This window comes from Pongo pygmaeus, chromosome 5 (assembly GCF_028885625.2).
Source record: "Pongo pygmaeus isolate AG05252 chromosome 5, NHGRI_mPonPyg2-v2.0_pri, whole genome shotgun sequence".
NCBI lineage: Eukaryota > Metazoa > Chordata > Mammalia > Primates > Hominidae > Pongo > Pongo pygmaeus.
Genome location: NC_072378.2, coordinates 117975254 through 118000298, shown reverse-complemented (window position 1 = coordinate 118000298; position 25045 = coordinate 117975254). Strand labels below are relative to the sequence as shown.

Here is a 25045-nt window from a genome sequence, read left to right as displayed (position 1 = left end):
CTTTCCATTAGCAGATGGATTAGTATGGGTAGACATACTCTTTGTAAATCCTGCACTGTGTTCTTGATATGCAAACACAACTTCAAGACAACCCCCTGACCCAGCTGCCACTCAATGGGTGCTCTAACTCCTCCCATCCAGCAATCTTGGAGCCATCTCTGAATGAAATAACCAGAACATGAATTTCATTCCAGCACTCACTGGGTAGTGGTCGTTTTTGTTTGGTTGGTTGTGACGTTTCAGACTTTCTCCGCAAGTAGTTAAAAACTGACTTGCACTAGTTCCAAGGACAGATTATCTCCTGTTGGATGGGCTTGAAGGCCATTCGCCGAGCTGGCAGTTGTGGAGGAAAAACGGTTAATTTCGAGAAGCTACAAAGGTCCTTCCCAGCTCTTACTCCACACACCCCGCGGAACACTAGCCCCCGTCCGGTCCTCTGTAGTCCGAGCGCCCTTCCCCCGCCTCCTGGCTCTCTCTTTTCCAGCCACCACCCAGCCCCGAGGCTCGCGCACGCCCTCCCCGTCCACCCGCGTTCCGAGGGTCTGCGGGGCTATCTGTGGAGGACAGGGCCCCTCTCTAAGAGCGCAGTGTTTCCCCGGCCTGCAGCAGGATCCAGATAGGGACAGAGACTCCAGCCAGCCCCGGGAACCCGGCGTCACAAAGAGCTCCACTGAGCCCGCTGGCATCTGGGCTTCCCCTCATTAGCACATTAAAGAGGCTCTGTCCCTTCCCTCTGAGCCTCTCTGTCCATCCCGCTGCCTGCCTCTGTGGAGCCTTTTAGGCCCACGCTCGTTTTGTAATCTCCCCAGTTCAAGAGGCACTAACCCTTTCCTGAAGCCTGTCAAACTCTCTTTCAGGAACCACAGGTACCGCGGAGCTCCTGGGTTGAGAGGCACAATTAGACAGCAGAACATATGCCAGTGCTGAAATCGCCTTCCCAAGAGGAGGCTTGCTATATACTTTCCATAAATACATATATTTATACTTTCATTAAATATATATACATTTTTACTTTCTGTTATATATATTTATACTTTATATGCACACATATATATAAACAAACACGAACACATTGAAGTAAACAGCCTAGTGCCCTAGTTCATAGATCGGTGGGTTTCACTTCAGACTCTGACTGACAAGGCTCATGACAAAAACGACAGGGCCAGAGTGGGGACTGTGCATCAAAGTCACTGCGAGCCGAGGAAGCCAGTCAGCATTTATCACAGGCCAGATGACAGCGCAAAGCCGCGAAAACCCAGGCTCTCCTTTTAATTTTGGGACCAGGATAACAATTACATGGTGCTTGGCAGCTTTCCAAGCCCTCTCCCAGATGTTATTGCATGTAAAATTCCCAAACATCCAATGGGAAATGAAAAGCTAGGATTATTTTAACCAGTTTACAAATGAGAGAATTGAAACCCCCAAAAGTTAAGCTGTTTTCCTGAAACAAAACATACGACACAGGCTAAAGGGGACACCATCACTCCAGTGGACCAGGCACAAAACCTTGAAGTGATTGCTAAGTCACATCTCGTCACCAGGTGTGATGGCTCATGGCTGTAATTCCAACACTCTGGGAGTCCAAGGTGGGAACATCACGTGAACCCAGTTCAAGACCAGCCTGGGGAACATAGCAAGACCAACATCTCTACAAAAAAAAATTAAAAATTAGCCCAGCATGGTGGTGCACACCTGTAGTCTTAGCTACTCGGGAGGCTGAGGCAGGAAGATCACTTGAACCCAGGAGTTTGAGGCTGCAGTGAGCTATGATCACACCACTGCACTCCAGCCTGGGTGATGGTGTGAAACTCTGTCTCTTAAAAAAATTATTTTAAAATTATCTTAATTCCCTCTTCTCTCTCTCTCATACCCCACTCCCCAGTACAATCAGGACCCAACTCCTACTGAGCCCCCTCAAATATGCACCGCCCCACTATCCTCACTTATAATATGATGGTTCTGGCTTCTTGGGCACAGATCTGAGTTCATCTTTTCCAAGGCCGCAGATTGTAAACAGCAGTAGCTTCTTTCTGCTCATCACACCCCCTACTGAATCCCCACCACAAATGTCAAATTTACACATAACACTTCTTTAGTATATTTCCTTTCTTACTCTTCGAAATGACTGTTTCCCACTTCTCTTTGTACAAACATCCTATACACCTCCCCCAACAACTAGCATCTTTGTTCACTATTGATATCCTTGCCTCAGAGTTCACAGAGAAAAAGAAGCCACCAGAGAGGAACTGCCTATGATTTCCACCACGAAATCATGAAATCTACCAAATTACCTTCATTTACACCCCCATTCTCAGCGTCTCCTCTGTACTATGGACGGTGTCCTAGTCCTCTCAAAGACTAGCTCCTCCCCACCATGCTTTGAATTCCACCATCTGAGCCTTCTCAACGTTCCCTCCTTCCTTTATCTCACTCCTTCCTGCAATTTTTCCCTCTTCACTACAGCATTCCCATCAGCACACAGACCTGTTGTATTATCCTTCCCATTAAAAGACTCTCCCTACACTCTATTCCTCATTAGGACATAATTTCTCAAAAGTCATATTCTGAACACCTCCACCTCACATTCCCTCCCAAACCATTGCATCCACGTTTCCATCTGCACCACTACTCTGACCCTGTGGTTGTCACAGCCCCAGGGTTCCCTGTGTTGCCAAGCCACTGGTCATTTATCTGTCCTTTCCTCAATTACTCTCAGCACAGTGGACTGCTTATTGCCTCCTTCTGGAAACATCTCCTTCTCTTGGCTCCTGGACACCACACTCTCCTGGTTTCCTTCCTACTTCAGATCCTTCCTTCTCCAGTTCCTTTGCTGAGTCCTTCTGTGTTTGACTCTGAGGGTTAGTGTGCCCCCCAAATTGTTCTTGGTACCCCTCTTTCTCTCTATCTATATATGCATCCAGGACTCATGATCCCCAAATCCAAATTCCAAGCTCTGACTTCTCCCCAGAATTCCACACTCCAGCTTTCTTTTGACCTTTCCACTACACATCTCTAACTTTACTTACCAAAGTAAACTCTTTAATTCCTACCAACAAACATGTTCCTCTCCCAGTCTTTCCCACCTTAGAAAATGGCACCATCGCTCACCCAATTGCTCAAGCCCAAAAAACTGGAAATGTTTCTTTATTCCTCTCCCTCAGCTGCCCTGTCAAATCACTCATCCAGTCCTATGTACTCCACCTCCCAGTGCAAACCACTCCAGATCACAACCGCTTGTCTCCACTTCTGTTGCTACAGGCCAGCCAGCTTCCAATATCTCTTTCATCTAGTAGCTATGTACTTCTCCTGCAATCCATTCTCCAACAGCAGCCAGAGTGATCTTTTCAAAACATTAGCCAGACAACTCCTCTGCTTAAAATCTTCCACTTGTTCCCCAGCCCACTTAGAACTGACACCTGCCTCCCTCTCTGACCTCCTCACTTACGCTCTCCTGTTTCCTGCTCTCCAGCCTCCCTTTCTTTCACATCATTATGAAGACTGGTTTCATCTTAGCATCTCTGCCTGGAATGACTTTCCTCCAGACCCTCCAATGGCCATTTCCTTTTGGCCATTCTAATCTTAGCTTCAGTGTCATCAGAGAGAGAGAGAGAGGCCCGACCAGCCAAATTGAAGTACCACCTATTCCCTCTCTGTCACATCACCCCACTTTGATTCTCTGCATATTATTTGCCACTGTTGGATATCTTTTTCATGTTTTTATTGCCTGCCTCTCTTGTAGAATGTAGTCTCCATGAGAGTGGAGGTCTTTTCTGTTTTGTTTCCTGAAGTATCCCTAACAGCTAGATTGTGCCTCTCACCTGACTCAGTAATTCTTTGTTAAACGGCTGAGGGGCTCCTGGTCTGTGCTCCTCAGAGCTTGAGATGAAGCTGTATCAGTGGTCTGGCCACTCACGTTGGGACCCCAGGTAACCCTGACCCACCTTCCTGTCACCCAAACAGAGAATGTGACCTCCTTAATTGAGTGATCTCTGAAAAGTCTTACTCTCCACTTACTGCCCATTCTACAGACCCGGGCTGCTATCCTGTACTCCTCACTTCTAAATAGTTTCCCTGCCTCACATTCCAGGGCATCCCTTTCAGGCAAGGTGCCCCAGCTGAAGACCAGGCCATTTGGCTGGGGCCTTGATACTTGTAGCTATTGTCAGCCTTACTCTACCGCTTCCACATCATCACCTTATGGGTACAGATTTTCAGGGTCATGACTAGTACCAATCTGATGCCCCCACAAAGAGGAACCGCTCCCCCCATCCATGATTAGATGCACTCCCAGAATCCAAATTCACTCTTACTTCCACTTGGATATCTGGCTGGCACCAGTGCTTCTCAAACATTCTGTCATAAAATATCCATTTTTTAACAATTCATAGAAGACAATACTTTTGTGAAATACAATAAAAATCAATTATGAGAAAAAATGAAATGGAAAAAAACAAAAACCAAAATACAAGACCTGATTCTTAAATATTAGGACAAAAAATATAAAAGTGCTCTCTCAAACTGCTACAGTTATTTCTAAATGCTTACTCCCAATTTCTGTTCTCATCACAGTCTGGCCACACAGTCTGTAGTCCGGCAGGCGTCCATAGCCCATGGTCTGAATAGCTAGCTGCTGTCCTCCCAGCAGCCTCTCTAGCTCACTCAGCACCCTAGGCCCGGGAGAGCAGATCTCTTTCCTATAGTGGCTTTCAATAACCTTTCAACAAACAAGTATTAAATACCCATTATTTGGCAGGCACTGCTGAGTGCCTTCTCAAAAATAATCAAATCTTCTTTTAGCTGACCTGGTCCAGATTCTGTTCAAATCAGAGCACTTCCCTCTCCATTCTGGCTGCCTCCACCCCACTTAGACTCACATTTCTTCCCCTCTAAATGACTGCAGTAGCCTCCTAACTGATCCCTAAACTCTGGTCTTTTCCTTCTCCTTTTGTCCTATAGATTTTCCCCCAGAGTATCATATTTGGGCACATCTCTGATCATGTCATTTCTCTACTCAATAACCTAAAATAACTTAATAAGTCTAACTGCTTATTAGAGCACCTAAGACTTTCCGTTATCTGATCCCATCCTACAAATCTAGCCTTAATTCCTTCTTCTTCCCTTTATATTGATGCATCCTATAATATTGTCAAACTGGACACTTAATTCTTCCCCAGTCTCTTACTTCCATGAATGGCTCATCCTGTCTCACCTCCCTCTGCCTGCACATATTCCTTTCCTACCCATCTTTCATTGCCAAGGACAAATGCCATCCTTGATCCCTCCTGACCTTTCCCCAGCCTAGCATGCTCTCTCCCTCCTCTGTGGTTTTACAAAAGCACTTAGCTGTATCACCACATAAATTTGTTTCCTTCTCTAGAAAAGGATAAGAATACTAATCTTTGTTATTAGAAGAAAAACATACAATGTAATGTTTTATAATATAAAGTATATGCCTTATAAGGTAAAATCTGAGAACTTGAGTCATTGTCTAAATGCTAATTTTAACCCAAACATCTCAAACACTCTAATTAGGTTGTATCAAATTATATATAAAAATCCATATATAAAATATGCTCTTGCATATTTTAAATCTCTCCGTCTGCAATGCACAAACATGTCCCCAAGTCCCACAAAGTTGCCTATGCACTGTCAGCACATTAATATTTTCAGAAAACTCTGTTTTCTTGAGTTATATGGCAAGGACCTTGATAGGTTCACCCTGAACAGAAGAATGGGATTCAAATCTGTTCTCCTTTTCCTTCTAACATTCTGAAGTTGGATGAACATTAATAGCTGCTCCTCTTTTTTTTTAATATTTTTTAAGCCCTAAGTGAAACAAACTCAATGGTATTCATCAAAAAAGGTCTGCTTCTTGAATCTATGTAGACATTGAATAATTTTATTATGTTTCAGTCTTCTACCTGGGCAGTTTTCCTAAAAGTGAAACAACTAATTTATGGGGACTTTTTGTCAGATCAGCTTGAAAACATCATTTTTGAAACTATAGCATTTTGAGAGGTATATGTTATCTTTATTTCTATTTTATTTAAATTGCCCCCTTGATGGGTTATATTGAAAGGGTAATAGCAGAAACTCCACCAATGGCACCCAGAGGCCATACCAGCCATTGTGATCCAGCAGTGCCCAACATATAATAGTCACTCAATAAACACTCATTGAATAAAATTCTCCCTGCATGAATGAATCAATGAATGTGAGAAGGAGATCTATCTTATACAACAGACCAGAGTGCTTTGTGCTTTCTCAGAGTCAGATATGATCACAAATTGTAGCCCTGTCACTCTAAATCTGTACATAATTAGTATGATTTGGTTTTAAAAATCTATTCAGTGTTTGTTCAGTTATAGTAGGTTTCTCTAATTATTTTTTTAAAATGGAATGTATTAGGAATTGGTGGCTTATAATCTCGGAACTTGCAAAACTATATTTAAGGGCTTTTTTTTTTTAATCCTCAGAGAGTCACATAGTAAATATTCTTGAGACAAAGTTTAGAATTTAAATTCAATAGAAACTCTCTCTCTATATATATATATACACACACATACACGTGTGTGTATATATATATGTGTGTAGATAGATAGATAGATAAATAGATAGATAGATAGATAGATAGTTAGATAGGATAGATGGATGGATGGATGGATGGATGGATGGATGGATGGATGGATAGATAGATAGATATAGATAGATAGATAGATAGATAGATAGATAGATAGATAGATAGATGGATGGATGGATGGATAGATAGATAGATAGATAGATAGATAGATAGATAGATAGATAGATAGATAGATAGGATTCTTTTGTTTTTGTTTTGGGGGGTATTTTTTTGAGATGGAGTTTCACTCTGTTGCCCAGGCTGGAATGCAGTGGCGTGATCTTGGCTCACTGCAACATCTGCCTCCTGGGTGCAAGTGGTTCTCGTGCCTCAGCCTCCCGAGTAGCTGGGACTATAGGCGCATACCACCATGCCCAGATAATTTTTGTATTTTTAGTAGAGATGGGGTTTCGCCATGTTGGCCAGGTTGGTCTCACACTCCTGACCTCAGGTGATCCTCCCACCTTGGCCTCCCAAATGCTGGGATTACAGTTGTGAGCCACTGCCCCTGGCTGAAACAATATTTTTAAAACTTAAATTATAATATAATTCAAAAAATTATACTCATGTTGCCACTAACTAACTGAGTTGCCACTAACATTTTTTCTAAGAAAATACTTCCTAAAGAATATTTATTGTTACTGTTTTCTTTGACATTTCTTGTGAAATTCCTTCTTAACTATTGTACATTCAAGGATTCCCTGTATAATTCCAAAATGTCAGAACAAGGTTAATACGCATTGCATATTGAACAGCTCATTTACATTATTCCAATATCTAGACATTTGGAAGCATCTATTTAGGCATTATGTGTAACAATTCAGATTATGAATTACAACATTCATTCTAAATAGTGATACACATGTCAAGTTTCCCAGTTAGGTTTTGAGGTTTTGGCCCAAGAATAATGTTTCGTCACATGTGTGTCTTACACAAGAAGGCTCAGCACACAGTTACTGCTTAAGAATAAATGAATATAGACCTGTATATGTTCATGTTACCATTAAGAAATATGCCCAAAATTCATAAGTTTTTTCCATACATCTACGGAAGTTTGTCTTCCTAAGCATACTTCTTGAGAAGCATAATCAAGAATTAATGTGTCTGAACAATGTACAGGGCATGCTCATTGGCCTGAACGCAAATGAACAAGCAAGCTAAACTAAAATCTGGTGGTGGTACTTTCACATGCTGCATATTATTTTTATGAGAAATGGCAACTAAATAATAAAACATCTCTTGCATTAAGTAACTTTAGAGCTATATAAGCGATATGAGCAGCAGCTCAATTGCCTATACCTTCTACATCTATAGATGTGTACAGTGAAAACAGACATCAGTTAGGATGCCCCTAAGACACTGAAGGATTTTGAGAAAGTAGAAGTTCAAAGAAAATCACACAAAGACAAGTACATTTTAATACACGTTAATTACCTGAAAATGCATCAACTTTATCTGAAGTAATCCAAATATTCCTTTAATGTGAACATTAGTTTCTCCAAGCACTGGGCATAAATACGAGTATACTGGTATAATCATTTATTTTTATAATTTTGTCCTTTTAGTTAAAAACAAATGCACCCTTCAGACATCCTTTATTTACTATTGATCTTAGAAAAGTCTGTTTTTAATCACACCACCCAGTTCCACTTGGAATATTTTATATCAATCAACCTCATTACTAGCTGATCTTCCTCTTTTCATTTTGACATGTTTTAGAAGGAGCAGCTTGAGGAAGAGTCTCACCATTAATTTCCTAACAAAAGCCTTCTCACTTGATCAGAAACGATCATCTAAATTATATGTTTCCACCAACTGTATGGAATACCTAGAGTTCAGTCATATCCATTGTTTCATGATGATCTGTCCACCTTATTTAATGACTCAGAAAGGCTATGTACATATATTGTCCCATTTTACATGGTAAGTTTCCTACTTGGACATTGATTTTATGTAGGCTTGCTTCAAACTCTTCTATGTATATCCTTAGTGCTCTTTGGTTTATATTCAAAAAGCTTTCAGAAATTTGAAAATAAATCTACAGAAAATAAATCTAAATATAAGTTGGAAATCAGTTCATTCTAAATCAAATGAATGGATGAGTCAGAATCAGTAGTGATTCCATTCTAATGATTAAACATTCCCACCATAAGACTCAAAGAGGCAGAAACCCCGTTATAATTTGAGACAACCCACTGTATGTCTTAATGGGAAGAAAGTGTATCAAAACTAGAAATTCACGGATATTTCTGTTAACAACTGAAAATAATACTCATGTGGGAAAAGATAAATAAAAGCACACATATGCAAAACACAAAACAAGCTATCACTCATTTCTCAAAAACATTTCATTAAGAAATCATTTAGAGTAGAAAATCTTCAGGCACTTTAATATGTAGGTCAGTAGCTACTCCTGCATGTATCTAAGAAATCTACCTGATCAGCAGTTTCTTTGAGAGGGTCATCAACTGTTGCCCTTGAAGTACTTTCTTTTCGTCATTTTCTGATTGCCTGTGGCAGGGTAATATATACTATACCATGCTAAGAAATAAGGGAAGGCCAGGCAGTGACTCATGCCTGCAATTCCGGCACTTTGGAAGGCCAAGGTGGGAGGGTGACTTGAGGCCTGGCGTTTGAGGCCAGCCTGGGAAACAGAACGAGACCTCGATTCTACTAAAAATTTAAAAATTTTAAAAAAATAGCCAAGCATGGTGGTGTGCACCTGTATTCCCAGCTACTTGGGAGGCTGAGGTGGGAGAATCACTTGAGCCCAGGAAGTCAAGGTTGCAATAAGTTGTGATCATGCCACTGCACTCCAGCCTGGGCAACAGACCAAGATCCTGCCAGAAGGAAGGAAGGAAGGAAGGAAGGAAGGAAGGAACGAAGGAAGGAAGGGAGGGAGGGAGGGAGGGAGGGAGGGGAGGGGAGGGGAGGGGAGGGGAGGGGAGGGAGGGGAGGGGAAGGGAGGGGAGGGAAATGTGAAGACTTTGCTGTATTTTTTCCTTGTTTGAATCAATACATTGATTGTTTCACAACTTTGAATATTAAAGGAGTAGTAATTATTCCAGCATTTAAATTGTCTTATATTTCTTGCATCCTTTTGCCAAAACAATTTTGAGTATACCGGGGAAAAAATATGATGTCCCATTAATTATTTTAAAAAATTATCTAGTGCCTCCTCTTTCACCAAGTCTTGAATATAATTACATTCTAATCTAACTGTTTCACAGAAAGGGAGTGGTCAACCAATGAGACACCCCAATTGTTGTGTACAAAATGCAGCAATCCAACTCGACAGGCCTTTAGAGTAAGGGGAGAGGCTATGGAGTATACTATGGAAATAAAATGATGCTGAATAATGTAAGGCAGATTTTATTAAGATAACACTATATTTCATTCTAAGCTTCTTGAGAGCAAGAAGTACCTTTAATTAATTATTGATGAGCAATTCTCTCTTTAACTCTCCCTGGGTAGACAGAATATAGATAGTGTATGTGTTTGCAATTCTTCCTCTGGGTTGTCAGATAGCTGTTCCTGTAGACTGTGACCAATGGCAGGCAATTCGCCAGGCTTGCCTTGCTCACAGTCTAATATTTCTTGTCCCATTGCACCACTCTGTGTCTCAGCATTACCCCTTTGGCCCAGTGGGATGCTAGGAACTGACAGTGGTACAGCCCCCATTTCAGTCACTGAAGAGACTAGCCCTACCAGCCCACAGCAATAGAATGCTGCTAACCATATATCTGCATGTCAAAAGTTGGAGGGATATTTTTTGTATTGGCTCCTAGCTTCCCGATCTGGAACCACTTTCTGCTAAGAGCTAAGTTGCTGCATGCCAAGGGTAGAGGAAAGGAGACAAATGAAGACAATGAGTGGACAGGGCAATGTGGGTGAAGTATTCAGGAAGGAGGAAGAGGAAAAGAAGAAAGCAAAAAAAGGAGAAAGTAAGCAGATCGTGAGTTCTTAGAAAATTGACAAAGATGCTCATGATTAGGCCCCAATGGGCCTGCCTGATATCCATTACTGACTAGTCCAACACATCATGAGGGTTCAAACCAGAGGGGAGCCACATCCAAGCACTCTGCAGAATCTCAAAAATTCACTCTCCCCCATACTCTTACTTTTACCTAGAGCCTAATCACTCTATAGCCACTATTAAGGCTCTCATTGACATAATTATGGCACAAAAGCCAAGCCCATCAGCATGCTAAATAAATTACGCCATGGAGATTTTAAAACCTGCTCAGATTTTTCAGTCTCCTTACTAAAAATGCCCTTTCTTGAAACAAATAGTTTCTTCTTATCCTTTAAGGATAAGGAAAAGCCAGTTACTCAATACAAAATATTATATTGAAAAGTTTGAATAACTTTGAAAGACAAATAAATAAATAATTGTTTTAGCTTAAGTCTAAAGGATACAACCCTAGGGTTCTATTCATGGTTGTACACCTGAGATGAAATGCCATCAACCCAACATAAGTTCCTCCTCTATACACTGGGACTAGTACAACTCATGTCACAGATAGTTTCATTAGAAACACAAGGTTCTACCCATAACGTAGCATGACTTCAACTTCATTTGCCTATGTTTATCCCATAGACTTACCTTAGAAAAAAAATGAGTTGAATACATTAATTCATGTAGATCTTTATACTTTTCCAAGTGTTTTCTTCAGCATTATCTAATTCTCAAAATCATGGTAGGGAAGTAAGACAAGTACTGTATTATTAAACATAATTTACAATGAAGAAACCGAGACCAAGCAGATAAATGGCTCTGCTGCAAACCACTTGTCTAGCTACTGGCCAAGGTATGATGACAACATACCCCTCACTCCTACCTCAGTGATCTTGTTTTTCTGGGCTCTATGATTCATTACATACCAAGAAATAACCTACATCGAATCAATAATAACTTATAATTGAGCAAAAAGAAACTGAGCAAAATATTACATCAATATTTTCTAGTTTGATGAGAAAAAATAATAATTAAAAATATGTTGTGATTAAAAATTTAAACAGCCAAGACAAGGTATTTGCAATTCAAAAAAAAAACTCACAGGTATTCATAAAAAATACAAACCCCATATAATATGTACTGAGCCAGAGTCTTCTTGATTGATTCTACTTTATCTTTTGGAAGGTGGTATTCTCAGCTACAAATCAAAGACTTAGTTCTATTACCAACTCGTGTCTCCCGTCAGAGTGAATTTCTTTCTGTTTGATAATAAACGGAAACCTACAGAAGCACCCGCAAATAAACTAACACACGCATTAATTCTCCACCAGGGATTCTTGAATGGTTCGGGATTTCATATAGCTAAATTAAACTATACTCCCAAAATAAGGATATTTCTCAAGATTCTATTTCTGTACATAGTTTGTACTCCCACTAGAGCTTTGAGCCCCAGACAGTTCGGTGTGAATTCGTTGGGAATCTCTGCTACCCAACACAATGCCACACAGAAACCTGTATGAACAGAGCGACTGGAACAGTTACCCCTACAGATGCATCGAAAGGCACCCACGCATCCAAACAAAAAAAACACAAAACCCATTCCCTATACAATTTTTTAATGTGTCGGCTCGTCAACCATTTCAAGTTACTTAAGTAGAAAAAGTCCCTTTCACATCACAGTTGAGTCAGAGGTGCCAGAGGTACCCCCATTTTCACGTCAACCCAGGTCCTCATCCTAAAACGTCCACGTCCTGAATCCACTACGCAGATTCCAGCACTGGAGGCGCCGGCGATTGGCACCCGCCCCCTCCGGCATGGGCGCTTCGGAATAACTGGGCGCCGCTGGCTCACACCCTGCCCGCAATGTTTTGCACTTTGCCTGGGTCTGTTCCAGGCCTCTAGCCCTCTCTTCGCTGCTCCCAGCCATGAAGAGTCCGAGAGGCGACTGGAGCGTCAGGCTGGAGAAGTGGGTTCCCTCCGCCCGCTAGGCTGTCGCTGCGACCCCATCCCCCCCGGCAAGGGGTCGAAGCCCCCGGGCGGGGCGGGGCGGGGCGGGGGACAGCACGAGGCCCGGGACTTCCACGCCATCTCTGCAGCCCCGCGCCTCCCTCCTCAGCCCTGGCCGGGTCCCCGCGTCCCCCCGACCCCCGATCGCAAAGCCGGGGTGCGAGAGGGAAAGGGAAGTGAGGCGGCACGCGTATGGAGGGTGTGAGTGCAGACACACAGACAGGGCGGCTAGGTACGAAAAACCCCGCCTCTCCCCGAACTCCCGCCTCGGACCAGCTGCAGCTCCGCCACTCCAGGGCTCCCTGCGCCGGGACAAAGCTGCCGCGGCCTCTCTGCGACCGCGGAGCGCGTCGTCGCCCGATCTCCTCAGTCTCCTCTGGGTGCAACCCCGTCCCAAAGGACCCGTGGGCCGCCCCAGGGACGGAGGGGACCCGGAGCCGGGCGCCCGCAGCCCCTGCCCCCCGCGCCCTCGCCCCGCGCTGCCGCTCACCTGTTCAGCACTTTGCGGATCCTCTGGCGCACGCCAGCCCGGGAGGAGGCGGACAGGCTCCCGCCGCCGCCGCCGCTGCCCTCGGCCGGCAGGTTCTCGATGGTGGTCACCACATGGTTCGGCGGGGCTGGCGGCGGCGGCTGCAGCTGCTGCTGCGGCTGCTCAGGGGGGATCATCGCGGCAGAGGTTGAGGCGCGGCGGCGATCAGAACGCAGCCGGGGGCATCGTGTGCCGGCTCCGGGCCCGGGAACGCGCAGAGGACCCGGCCGGGCGGCCGCGGCCCGGGAGGCGGTACTGCCTGCGAAGCGGTGAGGCGGGGAGGCACCCGCGGCTACGGCCGCCGCCGCCCAGCCCACCACTCACTCCTCTCCAGTCCCAGTGCGCGCACCCTCGCGCCGGTGCCGCCGCCGCCCGCCCCGGCTCTTCCCGAGCCGCGTCCCCAAGTCCTGGCCCGCCCCGCGAAGTGGCTGCGAAGCGTGTCGCGCTGGGGCGCGGAGCTGCCGGTCGGCCCGGGGGAAGGAGTCCTGGCTTCGCCTTGTTTCCTCGTGCCCAGGTCTCCTCGGGGCGCGCGGCGGCAGTTGTGCTGGCGCCGCCTCAGCCTGTGCCCCGCTCGTTCGGAAAGCTACCGTCTGTGTCTCACGGAGTGAGAGACCGAGAGTGAACCCGGAGAGCCGGGCGGGGGCGCCGCGGCGGCGGAGGCTGCGGCGGCGGCAGAGCAGGGCGCGGGCGGCGGACCTGGTCGCTCTCCTCTCGCCAGAGGGCGCTGCCGAGGCGTCTTGTTGCCCCCGACCCTCTACTGCCCAGTCCACAGAGGCCCACGGTCTAGGTTGTGGTGATTGTTTTGGTTTGGGTGTTTTTTAGGGAGATAAGGGGGCTGGGAATAAATCCTCCCTGTGGAGTTGGCGGGGATTCCTCGTTTCTGCCCAAGGGCCGCGGAATCCAGCACCACCGGCCTGGGACAGCGGCAGGACGCCGAGACAGGTGCCGGCCCCGGATTAGAAACCCAAACGGAGAATCCTAGATGTTGCTCCCACTACACTCGCCATAATTGGCCTGGAGGAAATTGGAGGAAAAACTACTTCTCACAAAGAATCAATTCTGGGAACTGGAAAAAGCATATCAGACCAACTCAAAACGTCTCCATTTGAGGCAATGTAGTGCTGTGAAAGGAACGTAGGTAGATTTGAGTTTCAGTGGCACATCTGAAACTTATCCGCAGAGAGACTAAGCAATTAAATTCTGAGACATTCTTCTCTGTGCAGCAAGACTACTCGTGTCTTTCTCCCAGGGGAGTTGTAAGACTTAAATGAGGTAAACCACCCAGTAGGGAAGCCTAACAGCTCCTTTAATAGTCCCCCAACTCCAAAAGGGAAAGTCCTGTATATCTGCCACAGAAGTCTTGGACCATATTTCTACCAATGGAAACTGACTCTCTGTCCCGGGCATTCTTATACCAATTGATCCAGATCCCAATTAATAACCGATTCTTAAAAGAGAGATATTTTTCAAATTTTCCTTTATTTAGACTGTTTAGATAGGGATCTTGCCTTGAAAAATGATATGCATTTTAAAAAACTCTTCGCTTCAGTGCAGGGAATTGAGTAAGTTTAACAGGTAAGTTTGTTCACACAAAGGCATGCTGATACCACTACTGAATCCAAATGCTCTGAAACTAGCAAATTAAAAATACCAGTGATAGGATTTGCCACTGAGAGAGGGAATTGGGGAGTAAATAACACTCAAAAAAGGAATGGACTATGTCAACAGAGGAGAAAAAGAATATGGAAGGATATAAATAAGATGGGATTCTTTGTTCAGTTAACAAGGTCCCATTCCTTTAACAAAATTCGGAGTCTTTTTTTAATCATCAAAAATATGAGAAAACGGGTATTTGCAAAATCTCTTCAATCTATATTTCAATTCTGTAAAACCTACTTGCTACCTGAAATATCCCTGAGGTTTCTTTCTACAGAAATTAACCCCAATTGGAACATTTTCCCTTTTATAATTAAAATGTCGTCCTGTTCTTTCTCAACAACCTTTCATTCTCTGATTTTTCCACCTCAGATTTGCACAGGACACTCTGAAGAATTATTACAAACAGGACCAAGGCTTGTAGCCTCTTGGGCATTAAAATTCTGATAGTGGCAATAAATTTGCCCTTAGTGGACCCACCGAATGTAGCAGACATGAATAAGATGCACTTCAGCTAAACCTGGCAGCAAATCGTGGTAGAAGTCTCTCTATTAAAATAACATTTATGGTAATTTCAGGTGTCTGCCTTGAATAAATGGTTGCTTCAGTGCCCTCTTCCTTCACATTTGGCTTGCCTCCCTTTGAATGTTTTTAGCACATCACGACTCAGTGCTGTGTCTGCACTTCAATGTCTGCATTTACATCTGGTCATTTCTCTAGAGGGACTACTCAATCCAAATGCTCTACATCTCTTCTGAGTCAGGACGGGAGAAAACCAAGATGAAAGAAGAACAAGATGAGAGATGTAAAATTTCGATCTTGTTGATAAGACCTCAATGCAGACTCAAGCCTTATGCTTTTGTTACTCCATTTCTTGGGGGATACAGCATCAGATCCCTTCTTATCTTCTGATTCTGTACTCCATGCTCATTTCTTAGTAAGTAGCTAACCACCAAGTGTGGTGGTGTGTGCCTGTAGTCCCAGCTACTCTTAATGCTAAGACAGGAGGATGGCTTAAACCTAGGAGGTGGAGGCCAGCTTGGGCAACATAGCAAGACACCATCTCTAAAAGAAAAAAATATTTAAGTAGCTAGATAACATTTGTGAAGTAAGTAAACAGGAGTCAAAAGTCCAAGTGTCATAATGGTGTGTCTGGCATGAAATTAAACATAAAAGATGTAGAAAAGGGCTGTTTCCCTTTTTCCTGCTGCAAGACTTTTGTCCATCCTTGACCTCAAAATCAGTCCTTCACGAGCTCTGACCAAAAGGAAAGGAGATGAAGGCAATAGGCTAAGGATCTCTATGTAGTTTTCAGTGGTGGCATGTGGGTTCCAGGGACATGCCTACTTCTCAGTTTACCTCCTCTCTGTCAGTTGTGATTAGTGGTATGATGCTATTGCAGAATTTCCATGCCACAAAAAATTCTGCCTCTCTTACCATTATATCACCCGAATTTCTCTTCAGACACAGACTAGTTCTGTTGAATTCCTTAAGGAAGCAGAAGTTGGCTATCAGCTATACCTTCTTTAGTGTTTCTCATTTTGAAGACATTTTCACTGATGTGGGGAAGAGTGAAATTTGGCCTGTGTCAGAGTCACCAGGCACTGACTAATCTGTTTAGCATAGACTACACCTGTGCATGTTATTGGGAAAAAAAGCTTCACAGTCATGCACCAGAGGTAACTGATGATCCTCCCCAAATTACTGAACAACTATCTGGAATTGCTTGTGCTGCTGCAAATGACCAGTGGCCATATGCTTTCCCTGTATCATTCTCTTAATCTTTTTCTTTATCTCCTGAGTCAGATTGAATCTTCTCAACATGTAGTACTGAATCGATGGCCTCCAGAATGATAGAGCTTTGTGGTTTTGATTCACATAATAGAACTTGAATGGGAGAGAAGGCCAGGCAAAACTGGTGAAAAATCTGTGGAGAAGGGAATTGGCAGAGGAGTAGAATGTGTAAATCAATTTACATCCAAGAAATGGATACAATAATTGGCATGTTAAAGCACAGAACTTCAGTGAACAATCATCATCAATGAAGATAGTCTATAAATGGTATTAGTGGATATGAAAATATGCACAGAGCAGGGAAACAGACACTAGGCAACAGATATCAAAGACTGTTCACACATTCTACACCATGTTTCTGTTTATGAAATATTTTTGTTTTGCATTTTGGAAACTTATTCCTTTGGGGTAAACCCAGAATACTGTTTGTAAGTTTATAATTGACCTTTTTGCTAAGAGAGATGGAGGATTAGAGACTAGTGCTGTTAGTTGTGGGTAAGGGCTAATTTTGCAGAGTCAAGACTACATTTTGATGAGTTTAAAATTTCTAAGTATTATTTGCAGAGTATTCCATGTCCAAAAGCCTGGTTTGGTATGTCTTTGTCATGGTGACATGGTAAGTCTCTGTTGACAGGAAGTTTGCCACATTCAGTGAAGGAATTATTCAGTAGTATCAATTTCCTCTAAATGAGTAGGATTATCTTAATATCCTAAGATATTAGGAAAAAATTCTATAGATGATGATATCTCAGAAGCGCTTACTATTTTACATACAATCAGTTATCAAATATCTGAATAAGGGAGAAAGATCCTTATACAAACATCAATTATTTCAGCCAGTGACTTCAATGTTCTCTCCTTCTAAATATTTTAATACATAAAAATACTGATGGAAAATTGTGGGTAAAATTGTAATGACTTTTGTGTGGAATTTATACACTGAGTTATTAGGGCTAGGTAGGTGAAACTTGGAGCCCAAGTAATCTCAGTTCCAATTCCAGCTCTATTAACAAACTGGGTTAATTTTAGGCAATTATCTCAGATTTTCTGAGCATCAGTTTCCTAATCTTTAAAAATGGGGGTAGGGTATATACCTTTCAAAACACATAAACATTAGAAATTATGATTTTATATATTACAATATATAAATATATATAATTTCTAATATTTATAATTTTATAAATATTATATAAAACATGATTATATCTATGATTTTATAATATATAAAATCATAAAATTTCTGTTTATAATTTTATAAACATAAAACATGATTATATTATTTTATGATATGTATTATATAAAATCATGTTTATAATTTCTAATGTTTATAATTTCTAATATATATAGCAAGAGAGAGAATATCTGGCATAAAAACTATTTTTAAAAACGAATTGATCTGGACCTGGTCATGATAGAGTGGCTGTTATTGGAATTAACTTTCCCATATGAACAACTCTAAAAGCTGGATAAAATATTGGACAGGAGTCAATATAAGACTATGATTCTTTGGGGAACAGAAACACATCAGAAATGAAGCACATTAGATGAACCCATGTTCATCCCAGCTTTCACCCTATGGGCATTTTCCAGATGACAGTGTAGAGAAATAGTGCCCAGTCACAGTGGCAGTCTCACTGGGTAAAAGGGACAGAGATGGGAATTCAGAGCTGCAAAGGCAACTGGAATTTGGTGGGCAGAGTTCCAAAAAGGAGAGACCTAAAAGAAGGAGCTTAAAAACACTGTGTGAAAATTCCCCTCGGAGCCAACTTTTATGCTATATATGTGCAGCACAAGAGTCTGGGAGATCAAGCAAAGAAAGCTGCTCAGAAGCTAGAGGGCTGAAAGATTTCAGAGGCAGCATGGTGCTGAAAGGAATATAGGTTGGCGTTCAGGCACAGTGATTGTAGAGAATACTTGGTGAGTCCCTAGACTTTTTGTAGAGACTCTTGAAAAGGCCATACCCTAAGTATAAGAACCATGTAATAAGGGCTATGCCCTAAGGCTAAACACAAAACAATAGACCTTCCCTAACAGAGCCTAAAACCAAATCTCAACATGATAAAGGTGATCCACTGACAAACTGATTGCCTTCCAGATTAAAACTTAATGCTCTCTTGAGGAAGATGCCATCATCCAAAATCTCTATACTGTAAATTGACAATATCAAGCAATTAATCAGAAATTACTGCAGATGCAAAGAAGCAGGGAAAAGGTTACAGATAATCTATAGTACAGGTTAACAAATATTTTCTGTAAAAGGCTAAGTAATAAATATTCTTGGCTTTGGAGGCATTAGTTTCTCTCATAATTATTCTGTTGCAACTTCTCTGCTGTTGCATGTGAATGTAGCCATAGACGATAGTAAATGAATGTGGCTGTGTTTCAATAAAACTTTATTATAAATAATAATCTATAAGATGAACACTGAAATTTGAGTTTCATATAGTTTTCACATGTCAAGAATTTTTTTTTATTTTTTAACTAGTTAAAAATGTAAAAACCATTTTAGACTTGGGAGCTATACAAAAGCAGACCAATATTCATAAATATAGATGCAGAAATCCTTAACAAAATATTAGTGCATGAATTCCAACAACATATTAAAAAAATTACGTACCATGACCAAGTAGGATTTATCCTAGGAATGAAAGGTTAATTTAACATCTGAAAATCAACTAATGTAATATACCACATTAATAGAATAAGGAACAAAATCTTCATGAGCATTTCACAAAATTCAACATTCATGCTTGATAAAATATCTCAAAAAACTTGTAAGAGATGAAAATTATTTGGATCTGAAAGAACATTTACAAAAAACTTACAATGAAAATGATATTTAATATTTAAAGACTAAATGCCCTTCAAGGTCAGAAACAAGTCAAAAATATCTACTCCCACCACTTCTACTCAACAGTAGAAGGATAGGAGGATATAGCCAGTTCAATAAGCAAGAAAAATAAATAAAAGACATTCAGAAAGAAAAGGAAAAGGTAAACCTATCTCTCTTCACAGATAACATGATCTTTTATGTATAATATACTAAGAAATTCACAAAAACACCATTTAGAATTAATGACAAATGCAGCAAGGTCTCAGGATATAAGATCAATATACAAATATCAATTGTATTTTTTTCTAGTCATGCACAATCTGCAAATGAAATTAAATAATTATATTTACAATAACATCAAAAAGAATAAGATACTTAGAAATAAATGTAATAAAAGCACTGCCAGACTTTTACATAAAAATTCATGAAGTATTATTGCAATAAATGAAAGAATCTAATGAAATGGAAAGACATCCCATGTTCATGAATGAGAAAACATAATTTTATTAAGATGACAATACTGGTCATTGATCTACGGATCCCATACAATCCCTATAAAAATCTCACCAGGTTTTTTTGCAGAAACTGATAAACTGGAAGTATATTTAGACATCTGGCAGAGAATTTGCAATTAAACTTAATGATAAGCAAAAATATTTCAGAAAATGATAATAATTAACTCTAGTGATAACCAAGAGTTTTTTGGGCAGGAGATGAAAAGTAGTTCACTAATTGTCAAAGCTTTAAATAGTGTTTGCTGAGCTATAACAACATAGACACTGAATTTTGATCTAGATAACTATATTTGACTGATGACAGGACAAAATGATGCATATGTATATTTGGAGTTAGGAAAAATGAAAGCTAAATAGACAGCTTTCATAGTGAGAAAACACTAGAAGAATCAACTAAGAGAATGCAAAGTGATTGCCTCCAGTGATGGGGAAAATGGTGGAAAAGGAGGAGGAGCACTACTGTTTTACGTAACAAACCTTGTAGAATTATCTGACTCTTTAAGCCATTTGTAGATATAACTTTGAAAACAAAATTTAATTATAAAAAAGGAAAATACGTAAGTGTAACCTTGATACATATTTTTGTTTCTGTTGAGTTCTTGGTGTTATCAAGGCACCTTCCTGAGGAGCTTGCAGCTAAGGGAGAAAATTGGAGGTTGATGCCAAGAGCTGGAATAGTTTCTTATTTAGGCTAACAAATAAGTTTCACAGAAAATCTGCAAACAAGTTCATTAATTTGCCAATTATTCTTTCATTCTGTAGAGATGTCTTCTTTTTCTTCGTTGATAAATGTTCAATTTCCCAATAGATTAATTTAGCTGCAATTCAACAAATATTTTCTTGTCTTTTAAGTAGACATGAAATGATAGAATATTATAAAAACAAGAAGCCATTATTTTCTAGCTAATATTCTTTGCCAACAAGGTAGGGAAAGATAGGAAGATAGTAAACTTCTTTTTCACTTTACAAATCAAAAGTTAAACATGGTTGAGTTTATTCATTCAGTTAGTTGTAGTAGATTTTCCTTTTCCATTTAGGCTTATTCAAGGCTGTTTAAAGTCAATTGGAATAAAGTATCACATATTGGATATCTTTCAATATCGAATTGTAGAACATTAAAAAGCTGAATAGTCTACCTCCAACCCAGTAATAATTTCTCATGCATTTCTAAACTCTCTATTTTTAAACCGTTTATACTGATTATTCCTGGTAAGTATACAAAAATATATTTGTGTTATTTTTGTTTACCTAGAAACCCAAATGAGCTCCTAATTTTGTGCCTAACTCCAGTTTCTTATTTTCGGACTCAGACTTAAACATTCCATGTTCTCTACTTAATGATAAACTTCGTAGAAGCCGGAAACCTTTCTGAAGGCCAATCTTTCCCATGTCAAGTTCAGTTAGAGCTGAGCTTTAACAAAGTCAGAAGACCCTGTGAGGATTACTAATCACCTGTGTGTTGATCCAGTCCTAAAATAATACTTCTGTCACCTAGCACTGAGGTTTTCCTTGGCTCCAGTGATTTTCTTTCAACTCGTCTTTCACTTCCAGGGTCCTTATCTCAAAAACTGAATGCCCTCTGATACATGGATATAAAAACAATCATATTCTCTAACCACTATGTCTAGTACCTTCACCTTAGCATTCCACTGACCTCATCAAGACTTCCTCTCAAATTCTCAACACCATCCTTACCAAATTTAGATTCAATGAGCCTCTATTCCAACATCCTTTTTCAAATTACCTTAATTTCTTTCATCTACATCAGCGGTCCCCAACTTTTTTGGCACCAGGGATAGGTTTCATGGAAGACAATTTCTCCATGGACGTGGGTGGGCAGGTAGGGGGATGGCTTGGGGATGAAACTGTTCCACCTCAGATCATCAGACATTAGTTAGATTCTCATAAGGCACATGCAACTTAGATCCCTCACATATGCAGTTCACAATAGGGCTCACCGCCTAACCTGACAGGAGGCGGAGCTCACACGGTAATGCTCATTTGCCCGCTGTTCACCTCCTGCCTTTTGGCCAGTTCCTAACATGCCATGGATTGGTATAGGTCCAAGTTCCAGGGGATGAGGACCCCTGATCTACATGACAAAATGCTACCTGGCTTAATTGCTTATCCATTTGTCTATTCTATGCATGTACCTAGCAGCTGGTTGTTGCTAAAGGAGAACACAAAAGCCTACTGAATGATGTCTTTATTTTCATGGCCCACAAAACTCAAATACATATGCATTACTTTCCAAAAATGATATTAATGTTTCTTTACATATTTGGTCTCCCTCTCTCTACACGTTTTCCTCTCTCTGCAAAGCTGCCTCAGAGTCTTTTCCACCATCAGTTTTAGGATTTTTTTTTTTTAATTCTTTGTTGAAAATAGAAACAATCAGACAGAAGCTGCTTTGTCTTCCTGTCACTAAAACTACCTGCATCTGTAGTCATGCTCTTTACCTTTCCTCCAGGTACAATGAGGGAAATATCTCTCAAAGGCTGACTGTATTAGTCAGGGTTCTAAGGAAAAACAGAACCAGTAAGATAGATATATAAGAGAAAGGAAAAGATGTATTTTAAAGAATTAGCTCATCCAATCATGGAGGTTGGTAAATCCAAAATCTGCAAGGTGCGCCAGCAGGCTGGAGATCAGGGAAGAGCTGATGTTGCAGTTCAGATCCAAAAACCAACTGCTGGCTGAATTCCCTTTTGCTCTTTTGTCTGTTCAGGCTACCAACTAACTGAAGGAGGCTCACCCACATTGTGGAGAGCAATCTTCTCTACTCACAGTCCACCCATTTAAATGTTAATCTCATCTAAAAACACCCTCACAGAAACATCCAAAATAACATTTACCACATACCTGGGCACTGTAGCCTACCCAGGTTGACGCAAAAAATTAACTGTCTCACTGACCCTCTGATTGCTTACTCTAAGGCTTCGCCCCTTTAGTTATTCCCAGTCTCTCCTATGTATCTAATACTAATATCTCTCATCTCAGAAAATAAGACTTCCTAGGTTCCTGATTGCATTTTCCACACATTCCTCTAAATGCCGTCCAATCTCTCAGCTTGTCTATGGTCACTTTTTCACCTCTCTTTTTTTAACATGTTCCACTACTGCTCTGGTCTCCATTGTGAAAGGGAAATAAATCTCAGGATGCCAGAATCACTAAGCCAAAGGGAAAAGTCAAGCAGGGAACTGCATTGTGCAAACCTCCCTCCCATTCTATTCCTAAATAAGATAGCCACAAAGATTTTTTTTAAAGCTACATACCTTGCTTATAATTTTCCCATAAGAAAATTCCTTATGAACAAAGGATGGACAGAACACAAAGTCATCTCTCTGCTCACATGAGACAAATCCGTATGTGACTGATTTCTTTGCCGTATTGTTTCATTAAGCCAGACTAAGGCATAAGTGACTATTCCTGTTAATTATGTATTCAGTGAAAGGCCAATCAGAAACTCAAAATAATGCAACCATTTGTCTCATCTACCTATAACCTTGCAGCCTCCTCCCTGCTTAGAGTTGTCCCACCCTTCCAGACCGAACCAATGTACATCTATATATATTGATTGATGTCTCATGTCTCCCTAAAATGTATAAAACCAAGCTGTGCCCCAACCACCTTGGGCACATGTCTTCAGGACCTCCTGAGGCTGTGTCATGGGCACATCCTAAATCTTGGCAAAATAAACTTCCTAAATTGATGGAGACCTGTCTTCAGATACCTTTAGGTTTACACCATCATTCCATTCAACACTTGCAAAGGTCACGAGAGTGTGAGTGACTTCTTTGTTTCTGGTTTTAATACTTAATCCTCTGTATAATTCAATTCATCAGTGTATTCAACCAAGGAATCATTTCTTTCTTTTTGAAATTCCTTCTTCTCTTGGTTTCAGGACATATTTATCCAGCTTTCCTCCTACCTCACTGGCCTCTGTTTTTTGAGTCTCTTGTCCAGCTCTCCTTTCTCTATTCTTCCTCCAATGGTTGGAGAACTTTGGGCTCTTTCCTAGGATCTCTGCTCTTTTTAATGTACACTTGCTGTATTCATCCATTTCGCATTGCTATAAAGGAATACCTGAGGCTGGGTAATTTATAAAGAAAAGGGGTTTATTTGACTCTGTTCTGCAGGCTTAACAAGCATGGCAACAGCATCTGCTCAGCTTGTGCTGAGGCCTCAGGAAGCTTTTATTCATGGCAGAAGGCAAAGGGAGAGCAAGTGTGTCACATGGAGGGATAGCAGGGAGAGGGAGGGGAGGAGTTCCAGGATCTTTTGAACAACCAGCTCTTATGTGAACTAATAGAGTGAGAATTCACTCACTACTGTGAGGATGGCACCAAGACATTCATGAAGGAAATGCCCTCATAACCCAAATACCTCCCAGTAGGCCCACCTCCAACATTGGAGGTCACCTTTTAATGTGAGATTTGAAGGGGACCACATCCAAACCATATACATGCCTACTGGGTGATCCCTCCAGTCCCATTACCATAAGTAAGCCAGTAACTCCAAAATTTATACCTCCTGCTCCACTTCCTTTCCTGACCTCCAGGCTCATGTATCTAACTACCACCTTGAAATTTCCCCTTGAATTTCTAATATGAATCACGATTCATCATCCCCATCTTAGCAAATGGCACTAACATCTATTCGGTTCTCTAACAAACAAACAAAAATATGTAGTAGTGACCTTTCATCCCTCTTTTCATTGCCCCAGCATCCAATCTATCCTCAAGTACTATAGGCACTGCCTCTAAAACTTAACACCTCCTTATCCAGTGCATAAAACATGCTTTGCACATGGCCTTTGCTCAGAAAGGTTGCTTTAATGAATTGAATGAATAACGCTCAACTTGTCTTCAGCCTAGTATTTTACTGTGGCTTCTAGATATATACAGTGAATTCAGAGTCTTCACTTAGATGTTTTAAATCTTCCACTGAATATGTCCAAGACAAAATTATAATTTTATTCTCAATCCAAATTGATGCTCACCAACCTTCCCCTCAAATGCACAAACCTGAAATTTAACTATTATCCCTTATACACTTTTTTCACTCTTTGCCAAATTTAATCCACCAGTGAGTCCTGTCCATTTGGCCTTCTACATATTTCCAGAATCCAGTC

At 41.2% G+C, this 25045-nt stretch overlaps 1 protein-coding gene across 2 annotated transcripts in view; it reads right to left on the bottom strand.

Annotated features, from left to right (window-relative positions):
• The window catches only part of SLC35F1 (solute carrier family 35 member F1), a 415309-nt gene extending 401509 nt beyond the window's left edge, over positions 1-13800 (bottom strand). The window contains exon 1 of one of the 2 annotated variants that reach the window (XM_063666534.1): positions 13075-13800. In XM_063666534.1, the coding sequence (XP_063522604.1) occupies positions 13075-13250 (176 nt within the window). In that variant the 5' untranslated portion in view covers positions 13251-13800. The remainder of the gene's footprint in view (positions 1-13074) is intronic. The other variant, XM_054493075.2, reaches the window with a different exon arrangement.
• Positions 13801-25045: the final 11245 nt, after the last annotated feature.